General features: G+C 41.3%; 2 protein-coding genes across 2 annotated transcripts in view; both read right to left on the bottom strand.

Moving 5' to 3' along the window:
• The window catches only part of KIF27 (kinesin family member 27), a 30003-nt gene extending 17117 nt beyond the window's left edge, over nucleotides 1-12886 (bottom strand). The window contains exons 1-4 of the mRNA XM_058823842.1: nucleotides 12795-12886; nucleotides 11054-11448; nucleotides 8829-9029; nucleotides 6544-7472 (exon numbers count right to left, since the gene is read on the bottom strand). Of these exons, the coding sequence (XP_058679825.1) occupies nucleotides 6544-7472; nucleotides 8829-9029; nucleotides 11054-11351 (1428 nt within the window). The 5' untranslated portion in view covers nucleotides 11352-11448; nucleotides 12795-12886. The remainder of the gene's footprint in view (nucleotides 1-6543; nucleotides 7473-8828; nucleotides 9030-11053; nucleotides 11449-12794) is intronic.
• An 830-nt stretch (nucleotides 12887-13716) lies between these two features.
• QNG1 (Q-nucleotide N-glycosylase 1) lies at nucleotides 13717-20894 on the bottom strand. Its single transcript, XM_058824021.1, has 4 exons — nucleotides 20518-20894; nucleotides 19255-19514; nucleotides 15650-15845; nucleotides 13717-14414 (listed from the first exon to the last, which is right to left on the bottom strand). Exons 1-4 carry the CDS (start codon nucleotides 20852-20854, stop codon nucleotides 14182-14184), a joined length of 1026 nt encoding a protein of 341 aa, XP_058680004.1. The 5' UTR covers nucleotides 20855-20894; the 3' UTR covers nucleotides 13717-14181.
• Between the last annotated feature and the right edge of the window lie 620 nt (nucleotides 20895-21514).

Genomic DNA, 21514 nt, shown 5'->3' with positions numbered 1-21514 from the left:
GCCGTCTCTAGGACTATTATTTACTGTGAGAGAAACATCTGATCAGCACTAGCGATATGACAGGATCCTCATGGGGTATCTGCATGCTAAGACTCCCAGATGTTTTGAAATTTTCACCTTTTTTGGAAAACCATAAAGAAGTATGATGTCACCAAAAAGCAAAAGTTGATGTTTAACACAAAAGCAAATGTTAGAAAAGATTAGACAAAGAAATCTGCAAATAGTTTAGAAACTCTGTTAGCTAAAGGCATAGTAATGGAAAAGGAAGTATAGGAGGTTTTGTGAGAAATACAGTTTAGGAAATAGCTAAGAGATAAGAGATGAAACTGTAACTTTGTAATATTAGACAGACTAGCATATTACATAAATAGTAATAGATAATATTAGACAAAACTTGCAAAACTTAGTCCCTGGGTCATCTGTAAATTCACTGATAGTTTTGAAAATATCTGTATTGTAATTATATCTGTAATGCTTCTGACAAAGTAATATCTTCCAAGATTCAAAACAATTTCTGGGTTCACAGGACAACTGCTGAGGATATGCACCTAAGTACACACTTCCCAGAGACAGAAAAATTCTCTTTCTGTCTTTCTCTCTCTCTTTCTCTTCTTTCTCCCCCTAACTAAGGGGAAAACTAACTTACCTAACTGAGTACACTCCCTCACTTCCAAGCCCCCAGTCCCAAGGAAGAGTAAAAGTAAGAAAACTTGTGGGTCAAGACAGAAATTGTACAGTAAGTGAAGATGAAGTGAAAGAACAGAGAAAATAACATAAAGGTGGTTAATTACTGCAAAACCAATCACTCTCTGCCTTGAAAGGGCAGATTCCCATTAGCTCCTGTGCAAAAAGACAGCTAGCATAACTAAATCCCCCTCCTTTCCCTTTCAGTTTCTGAGTCTGTCAAATGATGTGAAATATCTCTTTGGTTCACTTGGGTCGTCTGCCTGGCTGTGCTCCTCCTGTCCCTGGCACACCGGCCTATCAATTCACTGGTGTCACAGTCAGAGTCAGTCCCTTGATACTGTGCAAACACTCTCCAGCAAGACCTAAAACACCGGTCTTCTTTCGGAATCGTACTAGTCAGAAATGTAAAACATGGCATCCTGCAAGCATTTATGAAGAATATTAACTCCATCTTGGCTAGACTTAGTACAACCCCCACTTAACACTCCACACCATTTATGTCATGCTCAAGCCCCACGCTATCCAATGCAACCTTATTAACTATCCTTTCTTCCCTTCTCATCCTTTGACTTTTGCACAGATATCATTCCTTTAGTCTATAGACTAGTCCTGTAAAATACCCATAAAATGTCCACTGAGTTTATTTAGTCCATGATGTGGGTTCTGTCTGGCTACAGTGATCAGTCAGGATCACTGAGGATGCTACAAGAATATTTGTATGATCCTACAACAGGCCAGCACAGTCCTTCCATGGTGTCAGAGACTGAAATGTTATCACTCATGGCTTAAACATTGTCATAACAATTTTTTGCCTGTTATGGCAAAACTGTATGATGAAGCTGCACCACCAAAGCCCAGAGTGAATGTGCCTCCTGATTGAAACTCTGTGAGTTAAACTGACTAAGGCTACTTGAGAGAAGAAAAGTGAAAAAAAAAAGAAAATTGGTTAAAGCATCTCAGGCCTGGGAAGTAATGGATAAGGCTAGGAGAGCAGTCACAGAAGAGCCAAGCCCAGTGGGTTCAGGGTGGAGGCCATGGCCCCAGGCTTATCTGTTGCCAGGTTTGCAGAAACTTGGCAACAGATAAGCTTGGATTCTTCCTATCCGCCACTAAAGGGTGGGGGAGGAGGGTTTTGGGTGCATGTGAAAACCTCTAGTCAGAGGCACTGAACATGCACCCTCTGCTGTGCAGATTAGCTCAGCTGTGAGGTCCCCCACCCCAGAAAATCAAATCTATGGGACATTCACATGAGTGGGAGCTAAGGGGGCATCAAGGTTCATCAAAGGCCCCCTGAAGGGTTCGCGTGACCCTGTGCCAGAGGACTGTTCACGATGCAAAATGATGCAGCTGACCCAAAGTCTTTCAAGGGACAGTGTCAAACATGGCCCCCCTCAGGGGAGGCACCTGGGCATTACCACTTGGCCCAAATGTATGCTAATCCATTGGATACTATGCTTTTGGCAAGGGACCCTCACCACCAAGAAGGCCAGATGGAGACGATCTATGAGACATCATTAAGACACATGGAGGGGTGGTATGTTTCTACTTAATCTGTCATCCTTCCTTCCTTCCTTCCTTCCTTCCTTCCTTCCTTCCTTCCTTCCTTCCGCCACTTCCGCCACTTCCGCCACTTCCTTCCTTCCTTCCTTCCTTCCTTCCTTCCTTCCTTCCTTCCTTCCTTCCTTCCTTCCGCCACTTCCTTCCGCCACTTCCTTCCTTCCTTCCTTCCTTCCTTCCTTCCGCCACTTCCTTCCGCCACTTCCTTCCGCCACTTCCTTCCGCCACTTCCTTCCGCCACTTCCTTCCGCCACTTCCTTCCTTCCGCCACTTCCTTCCTTCCTTCCGCCACTTCCTTCCTTCCTTCCGCCACTTCCTTCCTTCCGCCACTTCCTTCCTTCCGCCACTTCCTTCCTTCCTTCCGCCACTTCCTTCCTTCCTTCCGCCACTTCCTTCCTTCCGCCACTTCCTTCCTTCCGCCACTTCCTTCCTTCCTTCCGCCACTTCCTTCCTTCCGCCACTTCCTTCCTTCCGCCACTTCCTTCCGCCACTTCCTTCCTTCCTTCCTTCCTTCCGCCACTTCCTTACTTCCTTCCGCCACTTCCTTCCTTCCTTCCTTCCTTCCTTCCTTCCTTCCTTCCTTCCTTCCGCCACTTCCGCCACTTCCGCCACTTCCGCCACTTCCTTCCGCCACTTCCTTCCGCCACTTCCTTCCTTCCTTCCTTCCTTCCTTCCTTCCTTCCTTCCTTCCTTCCTTCCTTCCTTCCTTCCTTCCTTCCTTCCTTCCTTCCTTCCTTCCGCCACTTCCTTCCGCCACTTCCTTCCGCCACTTCCTTCCGCCACTTCCTTCCGCCACTTCCTTCCGCCACTTCCTTCCTTCCTTCCTTCCTTCCTTCCTTCCTTCCTTCCTTCCTTCCTTCCTTCCTTCCTTCCTTCCTTCCTTCCTTCCTTCCGCCACTTCCTTCCGCCACTTCCTTCCGCCACTTCCTTCCGCCACTTCCTTCCGCCACTTCCTTCCGCGACTTCCTTCCGCCACTTCCTTCCGCCACTTCCTTCCGCCACTTCCTTCCACCACTTCCTTCCTTCCGCCACTTCCTTCCTTCCGCCACTTCCTTCTTTCCTTCCTTCCTTCCGCCACTTCCTTCCTTCCGCCACTTCCTTCCGCCACTTCCTTCCGCCACTTCCTTCCGCCCCTTCCTTCCGCCCCTTCCTTCCGCCCCTTCCTTCCTTCCGCCCCTTCCTTCCGCCACTTCCTTCCACCCCTTCCTTCCGACACTTCCTTCCGCCCCTTCCTTCCTTCCGCCCCTTCCTTCCGCCACTTCCTTCTTTCCGCCGCTTCCTTCCTTCCGCCACTTCCTTTCCTCCTTTGTGAATAGAGCAGATTGTAACACATTGTAGAAGCATGGAGTTCAAACCCACAGAGCTGTAAGTCCACTGAATCAGTATCAGAAAGAGGAAGGGGTCTACTGCATCTCAGGAATTGGTTGACAACAACTGGAACAGTAATCTTCCTGGAAGACCCCTTTAAACCACTGCCTCTTCCCCCTTTATGTACAGACTGCTTTATGTGCAAAGTTCCAGGACGAAAATAGGTGCACCGCCCCACTTCTCATATCCATTTCACAGATAGAACTGTAGGGTGGGATTTGTCATGGCCCCCTTTCCCTTAAGCAGAGTAATTCCTGGTCAAGTTAGTCAATATGCTGGCCTGCCCAAGCAAGGGGCTAAAGAGATTATCCACATTATCTTTTGAGTTGCTAGACTTTGTGTAACAATCTTTCCACAGCTGAGATGCAGGTCCATATCAAGGAGAGGGAATAGAGATTTTCAGTAAATCTCTAGGGCTGGCAAACTGTTCTATGCAAAGTTGGTGCCACAGAGTAAGCCTAATTCAGCCTTACTAGGTTGCTGTCATATGATGTCTGTGTGTTCTGTATAGACTTCAGCCACTCAGATTGTGTGGACTGTACATCGTTTGGATCTTTCGAGGCTTGATTATTGTCCATGTCACTGAAGATCACCTCCACCACCTCTAATTCCCTCAGACATTAAATATATTCCTCTGTGGCAGTCCACATGCCTCAGTGGATGACAGTATCTTCCTTAAAAGAGTACTTTGTCTTCATGCTCAATAGGAGTCACCTCTGGAAGCTGGAGGTGGCTGAACCTCTTCCAATCCCTCTGTCAGTCCCACAATCCCTAGCAAAGAGTCCCAGCTACTGTGTTCCCCTTCCTTTTAGTTCCAGACTGTTAGCCCTACTATTCCAGCTCTGGAGCAACCAGGTAGCAATTAGTTCATCTTGTCAGGCAAAATCTTTACACATTACCTTGCAGCTAGGCCATGGATAGGGACCAGGTAGCTTCCGCCTCTCATGATTTCTGTCTCTTTCCTTTCCTATACTGCTGTGGAACAGGCTACCTGTTCTGATTCTTCCTCTCTCCTCCTCTGAGCATGAGCTGCCTCTTCTCTTATTAACTTGATCTCTGCTTCCACTGTTTCTTTACTACAAGATCAGCTATTACAGTTGAGGGTTCAGTCTCTGGTTTAGTGTCTCTGTGGCCTCAGACCAAGACATCTTCTGAGTCTCAGACCACTACAAGCCTGTTTGTGGGCTTTTAGACCAGGCCCTCTTGCATTTATAGGCATGGGGCACATCCAACACAGCTATAGAAGTCACTGTGTTTCACCTTCATTTCTTCAAATAATGTATTAGTTTGATGGGTTAATGAGCCTGTTCAGATATGAAATCACAAGTAATCAGAGGCAGCAATGGCCCTGTGCTCCTGCCCATCTCCTCCCAGACATACTGGCACCCCAGGGATCAATCACCTTAGAGCATGTTCCTGGCATGCTCAAATCATGTGGCAACCCCAAATAGCTGTTTAACCTTATGAACATTAATCAAAGTTGGGATCACAACACATTAGTATGAACAGTCTGATTACATAAGGATACTGAAGGAACTCAGAAGCCACTACATCAAAACTATAAAAAACTGTTCTGGAGGAGAGGAAGGGATGGGTACCATTTTTACCTCTCTCTCTGCAAAATGTCTCTCAGGGAAGAAGAGGGTAAAATTTAGTTGCTGATTTTATCTATGAGGTGCTTCTTGGAGTACTGGGACATCCACAATGTAAGACCCAAGTACCAGATTACGCTGATGGACAGTAGTTTTGTCATAGCACTCCCAAGCAAAGGAAAACCAAGTAATAAAGAGCAAACAAAATTGCAAAATCTGAAAATAGTCATTAATGATTCTTGGAGGCTTTTTTACAGCTAGAAAGGAATCAAGCATCTAAATATTCACGCACACATACAAATCAGCACCCAAAGCAAATATGCAGCTTCATGACCTGCAACAGTCCTAAAACATCTCAACCACACAGGTATTAACAAGTTTACTCTAGCACACTGTCATCAAATCTGTTATTATTTTGAAAGCCTTGAGCCACAGGTTGGGTTCCAAAATAGACTGTTGTGGGTTATCCAAGGAGGTAGCTAAGCACACAGAGCTATCGCTTCACTTCCCCCTACCCCCATCTCCTAGGAGGACAGAGGAAGAGCAAAGGGAAAGTGAAAGCAAGAAAATTTGTGAGTCAAGATAGAAACTGATCAGTAAGTGATGATGAAGTGCAAGAGAGAAAGAAAATAAAACAAAAGAGATGATGCAAAAGCTATTGCCTACCACCTCCCAAGGCTGACTATTGCTGAGCCAGTTCTGGGTAAAATACAGCTAAGTCTCCCTAAACCTCCTCCTCTCCCTTTTTATTGCTGAGCATCACATTATGTGGTATGAAATCTCTCTGATTAGTTCAGATCATCTGCTTTGTTTCATGTTTGTGTCTCCAACTACTCATGCATCCTCCGATCTATTTACTGGGGGTTGCAGGCAGAAAAACAGAAGGCCTGTCACTGTACAAAACACTGTTCAGAAAGAGCAAAAGCATTACTGTCTTATTATCATTGTATTGGTCACAAATCTAAAACACAGCACCCTCGGGGATGCTATACAGAAAACTAACTTCATCTCAGCCAAACCTAGCATACTAGCATAGCTAAAACCAAATATCTAACAGATAAAACAGCTCAGCCTGAAGAATTATCTTGAAACTGACTAGAGAAAATATAACATTACTTCAACTCATCTCTTTTGTGACTGATTGTGTATTCAAACATCCATTACAAAACACCTACATACCAGAGATTGGCCAAAGAGTATTCTACAAAGCTAGAAATTAAATTTAATTGTCAAATTAAGTACAGGTGACAATTTTATCCATCTTTCAAAATACAGCTCAAATTTTGGCAGATTGCTTTTTTTACTTAGTCATTTAAATAAACAGCTTATAATTAAATACCTGGCATTTCTTTAGTTCCCTCTTCAGCTGAAGTATTGTAATGTGATGTGGTACTGGGCTGGTCTCAGTGCCTGTGTCAGCCTCCTGGATGGTGAGAGCTTCCTTCCTTACTTTCTGTACCATAGTGATCCAGCTCTGCAACCTGTCCCGCTGACTTCTTCTTAAGCTAACATCATCATACAAATCAACCAGAAAAGGTAAGGCTTCATCTACACAATTTCTGTAACTGAAACATTGAGCCTGAAGGTGAGTGAGCTGCTCCTCAAGTGAACTGATACGGGCTTTTTCTTCATTTAAGTCATATAACTGCTGATTACGGGCCTGCTGGCTCTGCAAAGCTTCCCGAAGCAATCTGATTTCAAGTTCCATTTCATCAATTCGGTCTTTTTCTGGGTTGTAATTTACTACTGGTTTATTTCTAATGTTTTTTACTCTGTTGGCATATTTGAGGGAATTTAAAGATTCATCAAAGTCCAGTGAGGATGGACTTATACATGTTATCATAACAGTCTTGGCGTTTCCTCCTAGGGAGTCTTTCAGAATACGAGTGATTTTAGCATCTCTGTATGGAATATGTACACTTTTTCTTTTTGGGTCTCCAAGGGCACTGATGACATTTCCCAAGGCCAAGAGACCACTATTGATCTGAACTGATTCTTTGAAGCGTTCACCAGTATTTCCAGTCTTTGCTACCCTCTCTGATCCTGCCAAATCCACAAAATGAAACTTTGAAGAAATTGAATCCTGTGCAGCATTCTGATACTCTGCAGACTGCCTCTGATGAATACTGATGGTAAAAATGGCATGAGATCGACTAGAGTGCTCATTCATCTGCGTTGTGCCTGTGTGACGAGCTGCATTGCCACTTTCCAGCAGGCTTATTACTTCATCTGCACATTCTACTTGGAATTCCTTAGCACCGACAATCACTTCAAACGCCAAACCAGATGAAAGTAAGAATAATTTAATAAATTCTAAATAGCAATAGTTTATAATGATAATTCTACAGCAATACCTATAATAGTGTATTAGAGAAAATACAAGCCTGCTATGGGTATGCCCTGCCTATGAAGTCATAGCATATGGCCATAGAAATTGAAGATACAATGTGTGCAAAGCATGAGATACAACACATCTGGGACCTGCAGATATTTAATGTAGGGGTCTATTGTGCCATAACATTTGAAACAGTGTCTTAGACACAAGACACAACTCATTTACACATTGCACACTGCACATTACCTTTACAATTTACAGCGTGCTGCTACCTAGAAAAAATATGAGCAAAATCAGCTCAAACAATATTCTGCCAGTTAAAAACAAGACTAAGAACTATAAAGTTTTTAGTAAAACTTATTCCAAGCCTGTACTAAGAAAATAATTTCTATTCTGAATAGTGCAGATAGTTGGGCCTTTGGGACAGGTATCTGTTAGTAATCTAATAAAGTGTAAGTGTACTTCTACCAAGTACTCTTACTAATAATCTTTTTTATCATATTTTTCTTTTAATGAGAGATGGAAAGCATCCTAGAACAAGAAGCTTACTCTAACTGTACCGAAGAAAATAAATAATTTAAAATGTATTGTGGGATCCTTTTGAAGCAATGATGTTGTCTGCAAGATTTGTGCTGAACTAGTGCTTTCTCCCAGCTACAGACAAAAAACCCATGACAGCTTAATATAACAGTTTAAGAATACTAGACTAAACACAACAATTAGAATGTAAAGAAAAAAAATCCGAACCTAAACCAGATTAGATACTTTGAGAATAAAATAACTCTGATGTGGATTCTTCTAGCATTTTCATGGGGTGAACAGGATACCTACAGGGCAAGTATTAATCTCAAAGCCTCTAAGAATATCTACTTCCCCTTCTCTTAATGAAGTGGTCTCTTCCACTCATTTCATTGTAAAAGGGGAGCAGATATTTACAATATAATTGACTTAACAATTGTAATTTTGAAGGAAGAAACAATGGTTTAATCTTAAAATATTTATTCAAGTGAATAATCGCATACTATTTTGTTTCTAGACAGAACTTGCAGAAACAATAACTGTGTTATTTACTTTACCATTTGTTGCCACTTCCATCTATATAATAGAACATCTATATTGCTGACAAGCATCTAAACCTCAAACTGTTTCCAAAAAGCTAAACTGAGCTTATATTAATAATTTTTTTCCTTTTATTCATTAGTAGTGAATAAGCACTTTCAAGAGAAAGCAAGAATAATTTGGACAGAAACTGAAACACAAAACACCAAATTTGAGAGCTGGAATCCTACCTGTATTTCCCTTCTCATCTTCTCGAATATGTAGATATTTCACGGAGGTCTCCAAATCCAACAAATCTCGAAGTTCTTCCTTGTAAACCTCTATATAGGATACCTTCACACGGAAGTTAATATTACGATGTTCAGAAATATGATGAAATAATTCCTGAATAGCCCGTGGGATTATGCCCCTTTCATCCACTGCAACTGATGCTAAAATATAAGCACAAATGTCACAGAAAACTGAAGTCATTCTGTAACATAAATTACAAAGACTGAAATTTGAGAGAAGCCTGCAATATTTAGTATGCAATTCACTAAGGAATCTGAAGAGCTCATTGTTCACAAGAATTTTTGTAATGTTTTTTTCATTTTTCAGTGTGTGTGTGTCAGAAACTTTGTTTGCATCCAGTACTAGGATTCAAATCCAGTACTAGGATTTTAATTACATAATTTTATAGTTATGAAAGTTATGAAAAATATGGATTCTGCTTTAAAACTATACTCCTCAGAGTACAGATTTCTTCTTTATCCCTACTCAATATGGTTAGCAATGACATTTCAAGGGTTTGAGAAACTATAAATTCTACTTATATAAAGCAAAATCATCAGTAACATAGCGAGACAAGATTTATGACCAACACTACCAGTAATTTCCTATTTTTTCATAAACATGGAACACTGGTGCCAAACTCTACTTTTGTTTTACATAGTCAGCATAGGACAATGTTTCCATTAATCATCTGTGTTCTTTATCCAAGACTATGGAAGCTGTTTGCCTATGAGACAACAAAAAGAATCTCTTTTACCAAAAAACTAACAGGTTGCTCACATCTAAGTATTAATTTAGTAAATATATTCATTAAACTAAAAGGGTGTAATTGCAGAGCTATGATCAGCCTTAGACTGTGACATCCACTACCAAAACAATTTAGCTAGCAATGGTACTTATAGGAACATTAAATACCTACTAGTGAAGGGAATGGAAGTGAAGTTACAACCATAAGCAGAAGAGACCAGTGGTATGAGGTTCAACAAAGCCAGCTGTGGGGTCCTGCCCTTGAGGCACAACAATCCCCTTAAGCACCATGGATTGGGTGGGGGCAGAGTGGCTGGAAAGGTGCTCAGCCAGAAGGGACCTGTGGGTGCTGGTTGACAGCAGCAGATCACAGGCCAGCCAGGTGTGCCCAGGTGGCCAAGAAGGCCAGTGGCATCCTGAGGAGTACCAGCAGTTGTGTGGCCAGCAGGACCAGGGCAGTGATTGTCCCCCTGTCCTGGGCACTCATGAGGTCACAGCTCCAGTGCTGTGTTCAGTTCTGGGCCCACCACTGTAAGGACATTGAGGAGCTGGAGTGTGTCCAGAGAAGGGCAACAGAACTGAGGCAGGGTCTGGAGGAGCAGCTGAGGGAGCTGGGGTTGTTTAAGCTGGAGAAAAGCAGACTCATGATAGACCGTAGTGCTCTCTACTACCACTTGACAGGAGGGTGTAACTGGGGGGAGGGGGGTCACTCTCCTCTCCCAGGCAAAAAGTGACAGCACAAGAAAAAATTACCTCAGGCTGACCTGAGGAGGTTTAGATTTGATATTAGGAAGAATTTCTTCACTGGTGGTCATCCAATGGAATAGGCCTAGTTGTCGACCTGGAAATGTAGGGTTAATGGTTGGACTTTAAGATCTTAGGGGTCTTTTCAAACCTACACAGTTCAGTGATCCTATGATTCTAAATAAAAGGAAGACTCTACCAAAATATTTACAATACTCTATTTATATCAATTTGGAAAAATTAAAGCATAAATTTCTCAGATGTCACAGAAATTTCTCTCAAAAGCCCCAAAAAAGCAAACAAATCCAACACAGAATGAGCAAGTAAATAATTAAGTGCCTAATGAAGACATTTGCAAGGTAAGATAAGTACAGTAAAAATTTTCAAAACCACTATATCTCAGAAAAAAAAGTTGTAATATAAACTGCATGTTAAAATGTGGAATGTGAAAGAACACTTAACAAATTGGGGTTTTCTTAGATGTTTTTGGTATAGTCTAATTTATGGAGAAGTTTTTAGAACCTTAATTATCACATAAACAATTGGAAGTTTTGGGTTTTTTTACTACAGGTTTTTGCCTTGATCCTTAAAACTATGCAGCATTATCTGCTATGTAATAAATATTTAAGTTGCATAAATGCACTCTTTACCAATTAAAAAATCTCCAAAAACCAAAAACCTTTCTATAACCTACCAAAGTGGTCACCACCGATGGTGTAAGTCTTCCCAGAACCAGTCTGTCCATAGGCAAACACTGTAGCATTGTATCCTTCAGTCAGAGACACTAGAAGAGGCTTAATACAAACAGCATAAACTTCTTCTTGGGTTGAGTTTTTGCCAAATACAAAATCAAAAGTGAAGACATGGTCCTTTCCAATGATAATTTGTTTAGCATTTGGCACTAATCTAACACACACTTGGTGGTTGTGAAGTATTTCTTTGGAAAGCAGAGGTCTGACTCGGACTGCAACTTTAACTGGGATCTCCTCCATGCCAGACTCCACCACTGTGTTTCCCACTCAGTATTCACATAGTCAAGAAGAAATCTGTCATCACGGCTCTGTTCACTTCATTCACAGCTGTCTGCAACTAAGAAAAAAGTTTTCCATGTTATATAATACAAAAGAATGTATCTCCTGAAGTGAAAAGCTGAGATTTCCTAAGGAACATGTAAGCAACATTACAATCTTGAAAACCACCTGATATAAATGATGCTCTATTAATAACTATATAATCAGTTAATAAATTATTTTTGCAACTATTTATTTCCAGGTTAGCAGACTTAAAGTTGCCTGATTTCCTATTTGAATATAACACAGTCATACAAAGCAACAATATTGTAAGAGTTTTAATAAACACTGTTGGTAAAGCAAAGGCTTACAATGGATCCTCTCATTTTCCTGTTCCTGCATTCATATTGTGTAGGCAACACAAATCAGTCAAACAAAACCTTTTTCTCCAGAAGTTGTATATACATACCGTCTTTCCACTTATCAAGCACCAAAATTTCTAACTCAACAAGCACAAGGAAGTGTAGTTTTAAATGTATCTATTACTACATGTAGAACATTCCTCCGATTTTGATCTGAAACTTTAGGCACATATGTAATTATTTTTTAGTAATTATAATTTTAGCATACATGGTTCCTTATACTGCCTGGTGCATATTCATTCTTACAGCATAGGCATTGCACAGGAGCACACTTGTAAATATTAAGGAATTGCCTTTCTTTATAGCTGTTTTTCACTAGAATTCAAAAATCTGCATGGGATCCCACACACATATTTTCTGTTGTTGTTGCTAAGTCTGAGAATTTTTGTCATGAAAGGTAAAGTTTGCTGAACTTCGTGCTCTCACACACATTGTCTTCAAGAAAGCTGTATTACTGAACAGGCAGAAATCAGCTAAGCTCCAAAAATTCAAGTTTGCTGAAAACTAATAGCTTAAAACAGTGTTATCTCATGGCAGTGAAGAGAAGAGCTTTTGCATTTCATTTTACTCCTTTTAATTTGAAGACTTGGCTGAACTTTGAAAAAAGAAGAGCCCCATTCTATTGACTGAGCGCAGGAACAAATAAGCAAAGCATGAGAATGACTTGTATCATTAGGGACATGGCCAATCAGAAACAGATACATAAATATACTAACTACAGATTAAAAACACGTTTTGAATGATAATTGAAAGGGTGCATTATTTTTTTGCCTCCTAGCAAGTGCTGCTCTTAAGTGCCAACATTTCTTACTCTCTTTTTAAAGTTATATTCCTAAACAAACAAGTTAACAAATCATGTCCCGGGTGTGGCAGGGAAACCGTATTTCCTAAGAATCTACTTTGTAAAAGAACGTGGGAATATGAAACATTCCCAAAACATCAAGGCAAGAGAGACACTCGGGTGTCGACGCCCGCGGCTCCCACAGGGCAGAGGCAAACATACATGCAACCTTTTCGCTTGCAGGGATGTTCTGCGTGCGGCCCAGCGGATTTTCCGTGTTTGCAACGTCTCCAAACCTGAGGAGCGGCCGGGATCGTATCATGCGTGAGGGTCGGGAGCCGCTAGAGCCGCAGAGGCCGCCGTGCCGTGCCGTGCCGTGCCGTGCCGTGCCGTGCCGGGCCGTGCCGTGCCGTGCCGTGCCGTGCCGGGCCGTGCCGTGCCGTGCCGGGCCGTGTCGCGCTGTTTGCGACCCTCGCTAGGCAACGGCCGCTATGCCGGCCGCCCGCCGCGCGCACAGCGCCCCCAGCGGCGGGACCGGCGCGAATCCCCGCCCTTCTTCCCGCCCTGCCGGGACTCGGCCCCCTGTGAGGGAAGGACGGTGAGGTGTGTGTGTCCAGAGAAGCGCGACGGAGCTGGGGAAGGGTCTGGAGCACAAGGGATGTTAGGAGCGGCTGAGGGAGCTGGGGCTGTTCAGCTTGGAGGACGCTCAGGGAGACCTTACTGCTCTCTACAGCTGCCTGAAAGGTAGGAGTAGCAAGATGGCGTTCGGCCTCTCCTCACAGGCAACAGGTGCCAGTACAAAAGGAAATAGCTTCAAGCTGTGATAAGGAAGGTTCAGGCTGGACATCCGGAAAATTTCTTCACAAAAAGGGTGATTAAATATTGGAACAGGCTGCCTAGTCAGGTGATGGAATCACAGTCTCTGGAGGTGTTTAAGGCAAGACTGGACGTGGCACTCAGTGCCATGGTCTAGTAGACCAACTCGTGTTCGGTCACAGGTTGGACTTGACGATTCCAGAGGTCTTTTCCAACCTAAGTGATTCTGTGATTCCTCCCCTCGCTTCCCACTTCCCTCACTGCATGGACTGAGCCCCCCCATCTCACCCCTAGCAGTAAAAACACAGACACACCCTCATGGCACGTCTGTCACCACACTGTTTATTGGACGACTGGACAGGTTACACTTCCATCTCTGAGCAGTAAAGCATCTGCCAAGCACCTGCCACCTCTGTGCAGGTATGACAGGGGACAGGCAGGAACAGGGAGGGGCTGAGGTACACCAAGGTACACCACAGGATCTGCACACACATCTGGCTGTGCGCACAGGTAGCCACATACACCAATACAAAGGTCAAAGCAAGAGTAATAAACCCTACCTTAACATGGGCTGCCTGCAAAGTTTACACTGTTAATTCCAGTCAGGGCAAGCAAAAGATTAAAAGAAAGGTAATGAAAACGTAATAAAACAATAGGGAAAAGGCACATTGTTACTACATCACTAGAAAACAAGCATTTGATTTAACAGTTCCAAATTAGTGCATGACAAATCACCATATGAAAAAGCAAGTTCAAAAGATAAGGCAGCAATACAAGAGCTGTTGGACTAGACTTAGTAATATATACACCGTACTCGGTGGAACGGGATATCTTTCATCTCTGCCCTGTGATCTCTGGCATAATCCCAAAGATAATAATCGAGTAAAACTGCATTGATTTTTTCATGCATGTCCTGACCCTTCTTCTGATAGAGCTCCTGAAGGTGCTTACAAATCAATGCACAACACCAAATAGAACAGCCACGGATCTCTACCTCTTCTTTGTCTCCAGACTGGAAAACTGTTCCTGCAGACACAAGAGACGGCAATCCATTTATATGGAGCAGACAGGAGGACAAGGACTGACTAAATTTGTGAATTTTTCCCCTTCACATTTATTCTGTTGCAGGGTTCTAGTTCTCATGACTTACCCAGCAACTGTTAACAGTGTTGCTACACATTTTCTAATGGTTACTTTAATTTTACCATATTGCACTTAGAAGCTTCCTTCCCATTCAATTCAAGCAACAGCCTGGGTTCTAAGGAACTGCTTTAGGAGCAGTGTGTACTGCAAATCATATGATCATTTCTTTGCTTACAGTGACAAAAAAGATAGTCTTTTATAATAGTATACTTTTTAGTATATAATTATCATACTTCATAGTATATTTTCTACCAGGATGACTGAAGTCTAAGATTTTAAAATTGAAAACAAACAACCCCCCAAAGGAACTGAATGTAAAGAAAAACAGTGGAATTGTTTAAATGGTAATCATCTCATTAGGATTCATGGAAGGATAGAATGTCTATGATGTCTATTTAGTTATATAGATATGCATAAAGACACAAATACACGTACAGCCATTCTTTTAAAGTTCATGGGTGATTGCATTAATCTGTTTTTCTTCCTGAGTATTTCTGAAATTGCATAATAGCACTTCTACATCTAAATACAGTCATTTTACAGGCAAAAGAGATTGGCTTATTTTTATTCACTAAAATTCATGGTTAGTAAGTATTGGGAAGATGAAATCATGGTTAAAAAATGAAATCATATATATGTTATAATTATAATAGTAGTTATATAATTATTTTTTATTATTATTATTGTTACTACTTTGCTTATTAACTAGCAGTTCAGAGGAATTCCCATGCTTTTACAAATTTGAATTAATGACAAAAATCATTGTTTCTTTTATGTAAAGTTCAAAAATTGTAACTATTCTCATTCTGAAAAGTGGTTTTGCAACAGCAGATTTTCAGAAATTCATTCAGAAACTCAAATTATCTTTGAATCTCTTTAATCTCTCCCATATCAATGTTTAATCCACAAAACAGTTAGGTCTTTATAAAAAAAGTAACCTTGAGATCTCACTCAAGATCATGGCTAGAGAAAAAGTTCCTCCCAGTACCTAAGAAATCCCTGGAGGGAAAAATGTGACACATAACCCTTACATGGACAATATATCACTTTTTAGAACTAGCCTTAGTCTACAATATCGGGCAGTAAGATTACTTGATATTCTCAAGGACAGAACAAACCTTCACGTAGTTTCTTCATTAATTTTTCAGAATACTTCATTGCTTTTAAGTGAACAAGAACTTGTGGAATTCTGTAGTCAGCAAATATTGTCAGACTGGATATATCATCAAACGAACCATCTCCTTTGCCTTCTAAAACACTCCATGTGTCAGCCACAAGTATTTGTGCCCGTTTGTAGAAAGACACCTTCTTTTTCTAAAGAAAGAAATTTATGGATTGTTTAAGTGCCTGATCAATAAATATAGCAAATAACCATTAACCATTTCATATTGTTAAGCAAACATTAGTTAATTAGAACAGAATAAAACTGCAACACTCTTAAATATCTTGAAATCTAAACAATATCAAAATGCAAATATGGATTATGTAGAATGCTCATAAATAAACTGAAATAAAAAAGTAACATAATAGAAGTTACTCCAGCAAATAAAAATTGTTTAGAATATGCCTGGATCTCAGAACACATTCAGAGTTGTTTACTGCCATTTGGTAAACACTGTAATTGAACAACAGCAACATTAATTTTCAGAAACTCTACAGTACATCCAACCTTTTAATTTGACAAGAGAGGCATAAGAGGCATGCATTGTACTAGACAATTAAAACATTTTGTTAATCCATTTATCTGTACTCTTAAAGAAATAGAATTCTGGTGAAAACTTTAATGAATGCTCCTCTTTGTTTAGTGCCAAGATGCTGTAACTATTCCTGACAGCAAATCATATTTTTTGTCCTTGAATGGTATTCTCCAAAAATACTGGGAAGTTCAACTGCATTTCATAGAACAACTTCCAAAACATCCTCAAAACTCCTGCCTTCCATATGCCTCATGCTATACTTGACAAAAATGCACAAACTTTCTTCTAGAGAACATAAATGATTTTCTACTTTAAACAACAAAACACCACCTTAAACATCACACGAGAAGTGGTAACAAGAAGTAAATAATTAACAGACCAAATTTTATCATTGCTCCTATGTCCCAAAGCAAGGATGTCATTCTTTCATAGCGTTAGGAATTTTCCAGTAGTAAAGTACTGATTGTCTCTAGCACCACACCATTTCCCAAGAGAAGAGGAAGGTGGAATTAGAACGGGCCTTTCATTTCATGCTATAGCTTAATTAGGAAAAAATATTGTCTGGGACTCATGGCTGAGCAGATAAATTTATAATTTCATTGTTTCATTGTTAACGTTTTTGTTGTACAGAACATATTAAGTTTATACAAAAATCTCAATGTGAAAAGGACTATGAAGCATTTTGAGTAAATTTTCCCACTATTTATCAGAAAGCAGGGAAAATCACTAGGTGGATGATACTACATGTCAAATTGGAAGAACTTAAAAACTTCTTTACTGTGGAAGTGACAGCACTGGCACAGATTGTTTAGAGAGATTGTGGAGTCTCCTTCCTGGGAAATGCACAAGAACTTTTCTGGACACAATCCTGTGCCAAGTGCTCTGGATGTGACCCTGCTTGAGCAGGAAGGCTGGACCCACTTATGGTATAGTCCTTTAAACCCTTACCTAGTCTCTGATTCTGTCTGTGAAAGACTGTAAAGGTAGTTCATTTATCAAAAATGGAACTTTTTTCAACATGGCAATACAACTATATCTCTTTCATCTTTTTTTTTCTGCAACACTTTGCCTTTCAGGAAATAGTACCATGTACAGGAACATTTGCATCTTCTCTGCAGTACAATGTGCTAATATTAAGGAATATACCTAATTATGACCTACTGACATTAAAAGAAAGGAGGAGTATTGTGTTGGCAAAGAGAAAAATTTGATAGCACAGCCATTAAACAAAAAGCAAAAAATAGGATCATGAGAATTTTACAACCTCAGTCCCAGGTAATGGATGGTAAGTAAAAGATGAAAACATACAATATAGGGGAAGATCAAAAAGGACTCCACTAAGTCTCTGTCAGAACACAAAAACCCTGATATATGAGTACAATATAGTCTAAAACTTAAACTGCTGTTAGGAATCAAATGCACAGCACAGCATCTAAATATGAATTATCCACCAAGGAGAAAAAAATGTTTTGGAGATTTTGGTCTTGGTTTGCATTTTCTTTTTCAGAAAAACTAACACTGGCCATTTCTGGGATTACATATGTAATTATTAAAAGTATTTTGTATATGTATTTGGAAAAAGATACAGTCAAAAAATTGTGCTAATTTTAGAAGCTTCCCTAGAAGGTCAGCTGCAGCAGTCTGATAGTATGATTCTAATGTATGACTTAACTTATATATATTTCTCCTTTGGAGAGTTACTTAAAAGCACTGGCTTGCTGTTGGATATTTCACCATCTTTCCAGTTCCCTCCTAACCCTTTAGAAGTCTTACTTGTGAGAGCTCAACCTGCTGCCATAAAAATAATGTGATCCATGTCATCACCTTCAAAATACACATCTTGCTTAGTGAAAGCAGAAAAAAAGCTTCCATATTCATGCAACAGGCTTTATTACTAAGTCAGTGCTTATGGTCTGGGATCATTTTTGGATCTGCTTTTCATTCTGTAGTCTGCTGCTGCTTTTAAGGACGTTTGCTTTATAAAGCACTCATCATCATCTCATGAAAGATATAACATCAATGAGTACAGTCACTATAAAAATAAGAAAATATCACTTTACTTAGAAAATATTCCCTTTTTGATCATAAAAATTGTCAAAAAATTACTTTTTACGTTAAAAAACCCAAATAAACCCAAATAAACAAAACCAGTAGCTCCAAAGAATAATTCAAAAGAACCTCTGATTTTTTATGTAAATATATTTTGCTTCACAGCAGGAGACAGAAGAAAATAAAATGACACCTCCTACTGAAGGGCAATAAATGCAATAGGTTCAAAGCTTCAGTGACTGGTATTCCAAGAAGCTGAAAAGACTGCACAGACCAGTAGTATAGACTGTACTGTCACTAACAAAGTCTTCTAGATTTAATGATGTAACAGCAGAGTACTACTTCACATGCAACTGAGCACATGAGCTGCTACATAAGTCACAGGTGTTAAATGAAAAACATGCCTGTATAGGTGGAAACTGGGAGACAAAAAATATCATATGATCCCTGCTTAATTCCCATCAGTTTCTTTCAGTAAATGCTTCAGTATACTGTCAACATTTGTAAAACTGCGGGTTACTTCTAATCTGTAGTAATTTGAGTAATGCCTGTTGAATCAACAGCCGTTAGAGGGTGGAGTCCCAGTAGCTGTGCGTTAATTCTACCAGTTTCATTTCCTTCATTAGCTGCAGAGAGCCTTAAGGTAAAAGAAAAAGAAGATGGTGGGAGGAAGGTTGTCAGCAATACAAGGCAAGTGGGAAAAAAAAAAAGAAAAAGGATTCCCATTTTTCAGGCAGGAATTATCTCAAATACTATGCATTTTTAAGGAGTACAAAGAAAGTGTGATCTAACTGGGAACTCAGAATATACCAAATTAAATTACAGTAAAGTGATAAAGAAACATCATATGAGAAAAAAGGTACTCCTCTGGTGGGAAAAAGAAAGTGACTCTTGTCCTGACTAGTTGTGGACTATCAAGTGTCTTTTACTGTTACTAAATAGTACGATTTTTTTCCAGAGCTTTAGAATTAACTTACCTCAAATACAGCTTCATCTCTGTAAGAAGGAAAATTTTCCAGTATGAGATGTAGCAGTTTCTGAGCACTCTTCTCACTCATTTTAACGCAGGTGAGGAAGGAACCTCCAAACTTCTCTAACAGAACTATTCCACTTTCGTTCAGCACCCGGTGTCTTTCTTCAGTCAAGGGCAAAGGCACTTCTGTGTCAGAGCGAAATACGTGCCTAACTTGGTCAAGCGTCATGGTGGCAAAATAGGATGCACTGGTGATAGGTATTCCTTCAGAAAAGTGAAAATAAGATAGTTAGGCTATCACATAACATAACATATAGACCTAGTGCAGTGGTCTGCTAAAGGAAAGAACTTCTATAGGAAGATCTAAGAAGTCCATCAACTCTTAAACCTACCTTTGCTTTCAGCAATAACCGTGTCCACAGAGCTGCTCACAATTAAAATTATGAGTGCATAAAATGTTTTCCTCTACAGCAAACTTCCAATATACAACCATAGAACTGTTGTTACTTTCTGTATGCAATTTCCCCAGCTGCTTAGTTTTCATATTTTAAGTGTGATGTATACATAGCACACTAGCAAATATAGTCAGTATATAGCTAGTTTAGTCAGAATAGGCCTGTTTTCCCATGAATCCTAACCATGCTGTGCGTTTACAAAAAGTGTCTTAATGCTAATACCCCCTTAATTTACTAAATAACTATGCAGAAAATTAATTAAAACCTTCATCTATATCTACTAACGGTTGGGGAGTATTTTTCTGAGAACAGCAAAAAGAGTGAGTGCTAAAGTACTGGGTTTAAATGCAAAACTTTAAAATACTGGTTTTAAAATACTGGTTTGAGGGGCATATGGGTTTTCAGATTTACTTTAGACACTAGCATTTGATTAGTCCAGAGGATTCTCACTTTATGCCTCATTTATTCATTTGCCATGGAAATATGCAAACTTAAGAATACATGTGAAATAACCCAAGTCACACACAGCTGACTACTGGAAATCCTTAAAGTCTCTTGAATGGAAGAAATAGCCCAGATACAGCCAAGAGTTAGGTAGTTTCAGTACAAGGGTATTTTGAAAGCACTTCCAGTTCCCTTCCCCAAGCTCAGCGGGACGCCTGCACACACACAGCTACCGACACGGCGAGCTGCAGTTCCCAAGAGCGTGTCCCAGTTCCTAGGCGCCGCCTTCATTTAATACACGACGCTCGGCTTCCGACGCCCCCCGCCCGCAGCCCCGGCCCGGCCCCGCTTCCCTGGCGCTCACTGACCGTCGTCCAGGGCCCTATTGACGGCGGCGCACAGCGACCAGTAGCCGCTGTAGGTTTTATCCTTGTACTTCACAAGGTACTTGCGCTCCTCCTGCTCGGACCAGAAGGAGAAGTTGAGGGTGTCCACCAGGAACACCCAGTCTACAGCCTCCTTGTCGGCGGCCCGGGGGTTCAGCTCGTGTAGGCTTTTCCACCCCGCCAGCCCGAACTCCGCTGCCGAGGCTTTGTCGAACAGGCTCTCCGCCACCCGTCGCGCTCCCTCCTCGTCCACGGAGACATCTTTGCTGTGCTCGGCTATGAACTTGGCGGACTCCAGGGGGGACGGGAACACCTCCATGCTTGGCAGGAAACACGCACGCTGCCGAGGCCAGCCTCTCCGCCGTGCTTCTCCGGGGCGCGCACGGGCAGCGGCTCCGCTCCGCTCCCCGCCCCGCTCCCCGTTGCTGCCGCTGCGCGCAGGCGCGGGCGGAGGCGGGGCCCGGGGGCGGGGCCCAGCACGGACGCCCGGCCCGGGACCGCTTGGGCCGGCACGCTCGTGTTGAGTCGCCCCCTGAAATCCTGCCAGGCTCGAGCCGTGGGCAGACTCAGCTTCATAGCAGACAAGTTTTCCGGAAGATTCCAATCGTTGTAAAAGAGACGGATAAAAAGAAAAAAAAACTGACTGAGGAACGAACAAAAATGTGCTGTTGAGTTGTTGAGCTCTTTTGCTCGATCAAAACAGGAAGAACCAAACGAAAGACGGTCCAAAACCCCTTTTAGATACATACATGAAGTTGGAAGCACCGAGAGAAATTGAGCCTGTTTTAGTTAACTTGCATTTTGCTCAAAACCTTAGCCTGGATTACACTCTAGAATTTAGGTGCCAAGCTGTGTATCAAGCCGGCTGACTTCCCACTGACTTAACGAGAGTGATGGCATTTCCTTCTACAGAATTCAGTACCACTCTGCCAAGGGAGCCAGCCTTATGCATAACATTTCAGGCTCCTCACCTTCACCA

The sequence above is a fragment of the Ammospiza caudacuta genome, chromosome Z (genome assembly GCF_027887145.1).
Source record: "Ammospiza caudacuta isolate bAmmCau1 chromosome Z, bAmmCau1.pri, whole genome shotgun sequence".
Lineage (NCBI taxonomy): Eukaryota > Metazoa > Chordata > Aves > Passeriformes > Passerellidae > Ammospiza > Ammospiza caudacuta.
This window is presented reverse-complemented; position numbering and strand designations above follow the sequence as displayed.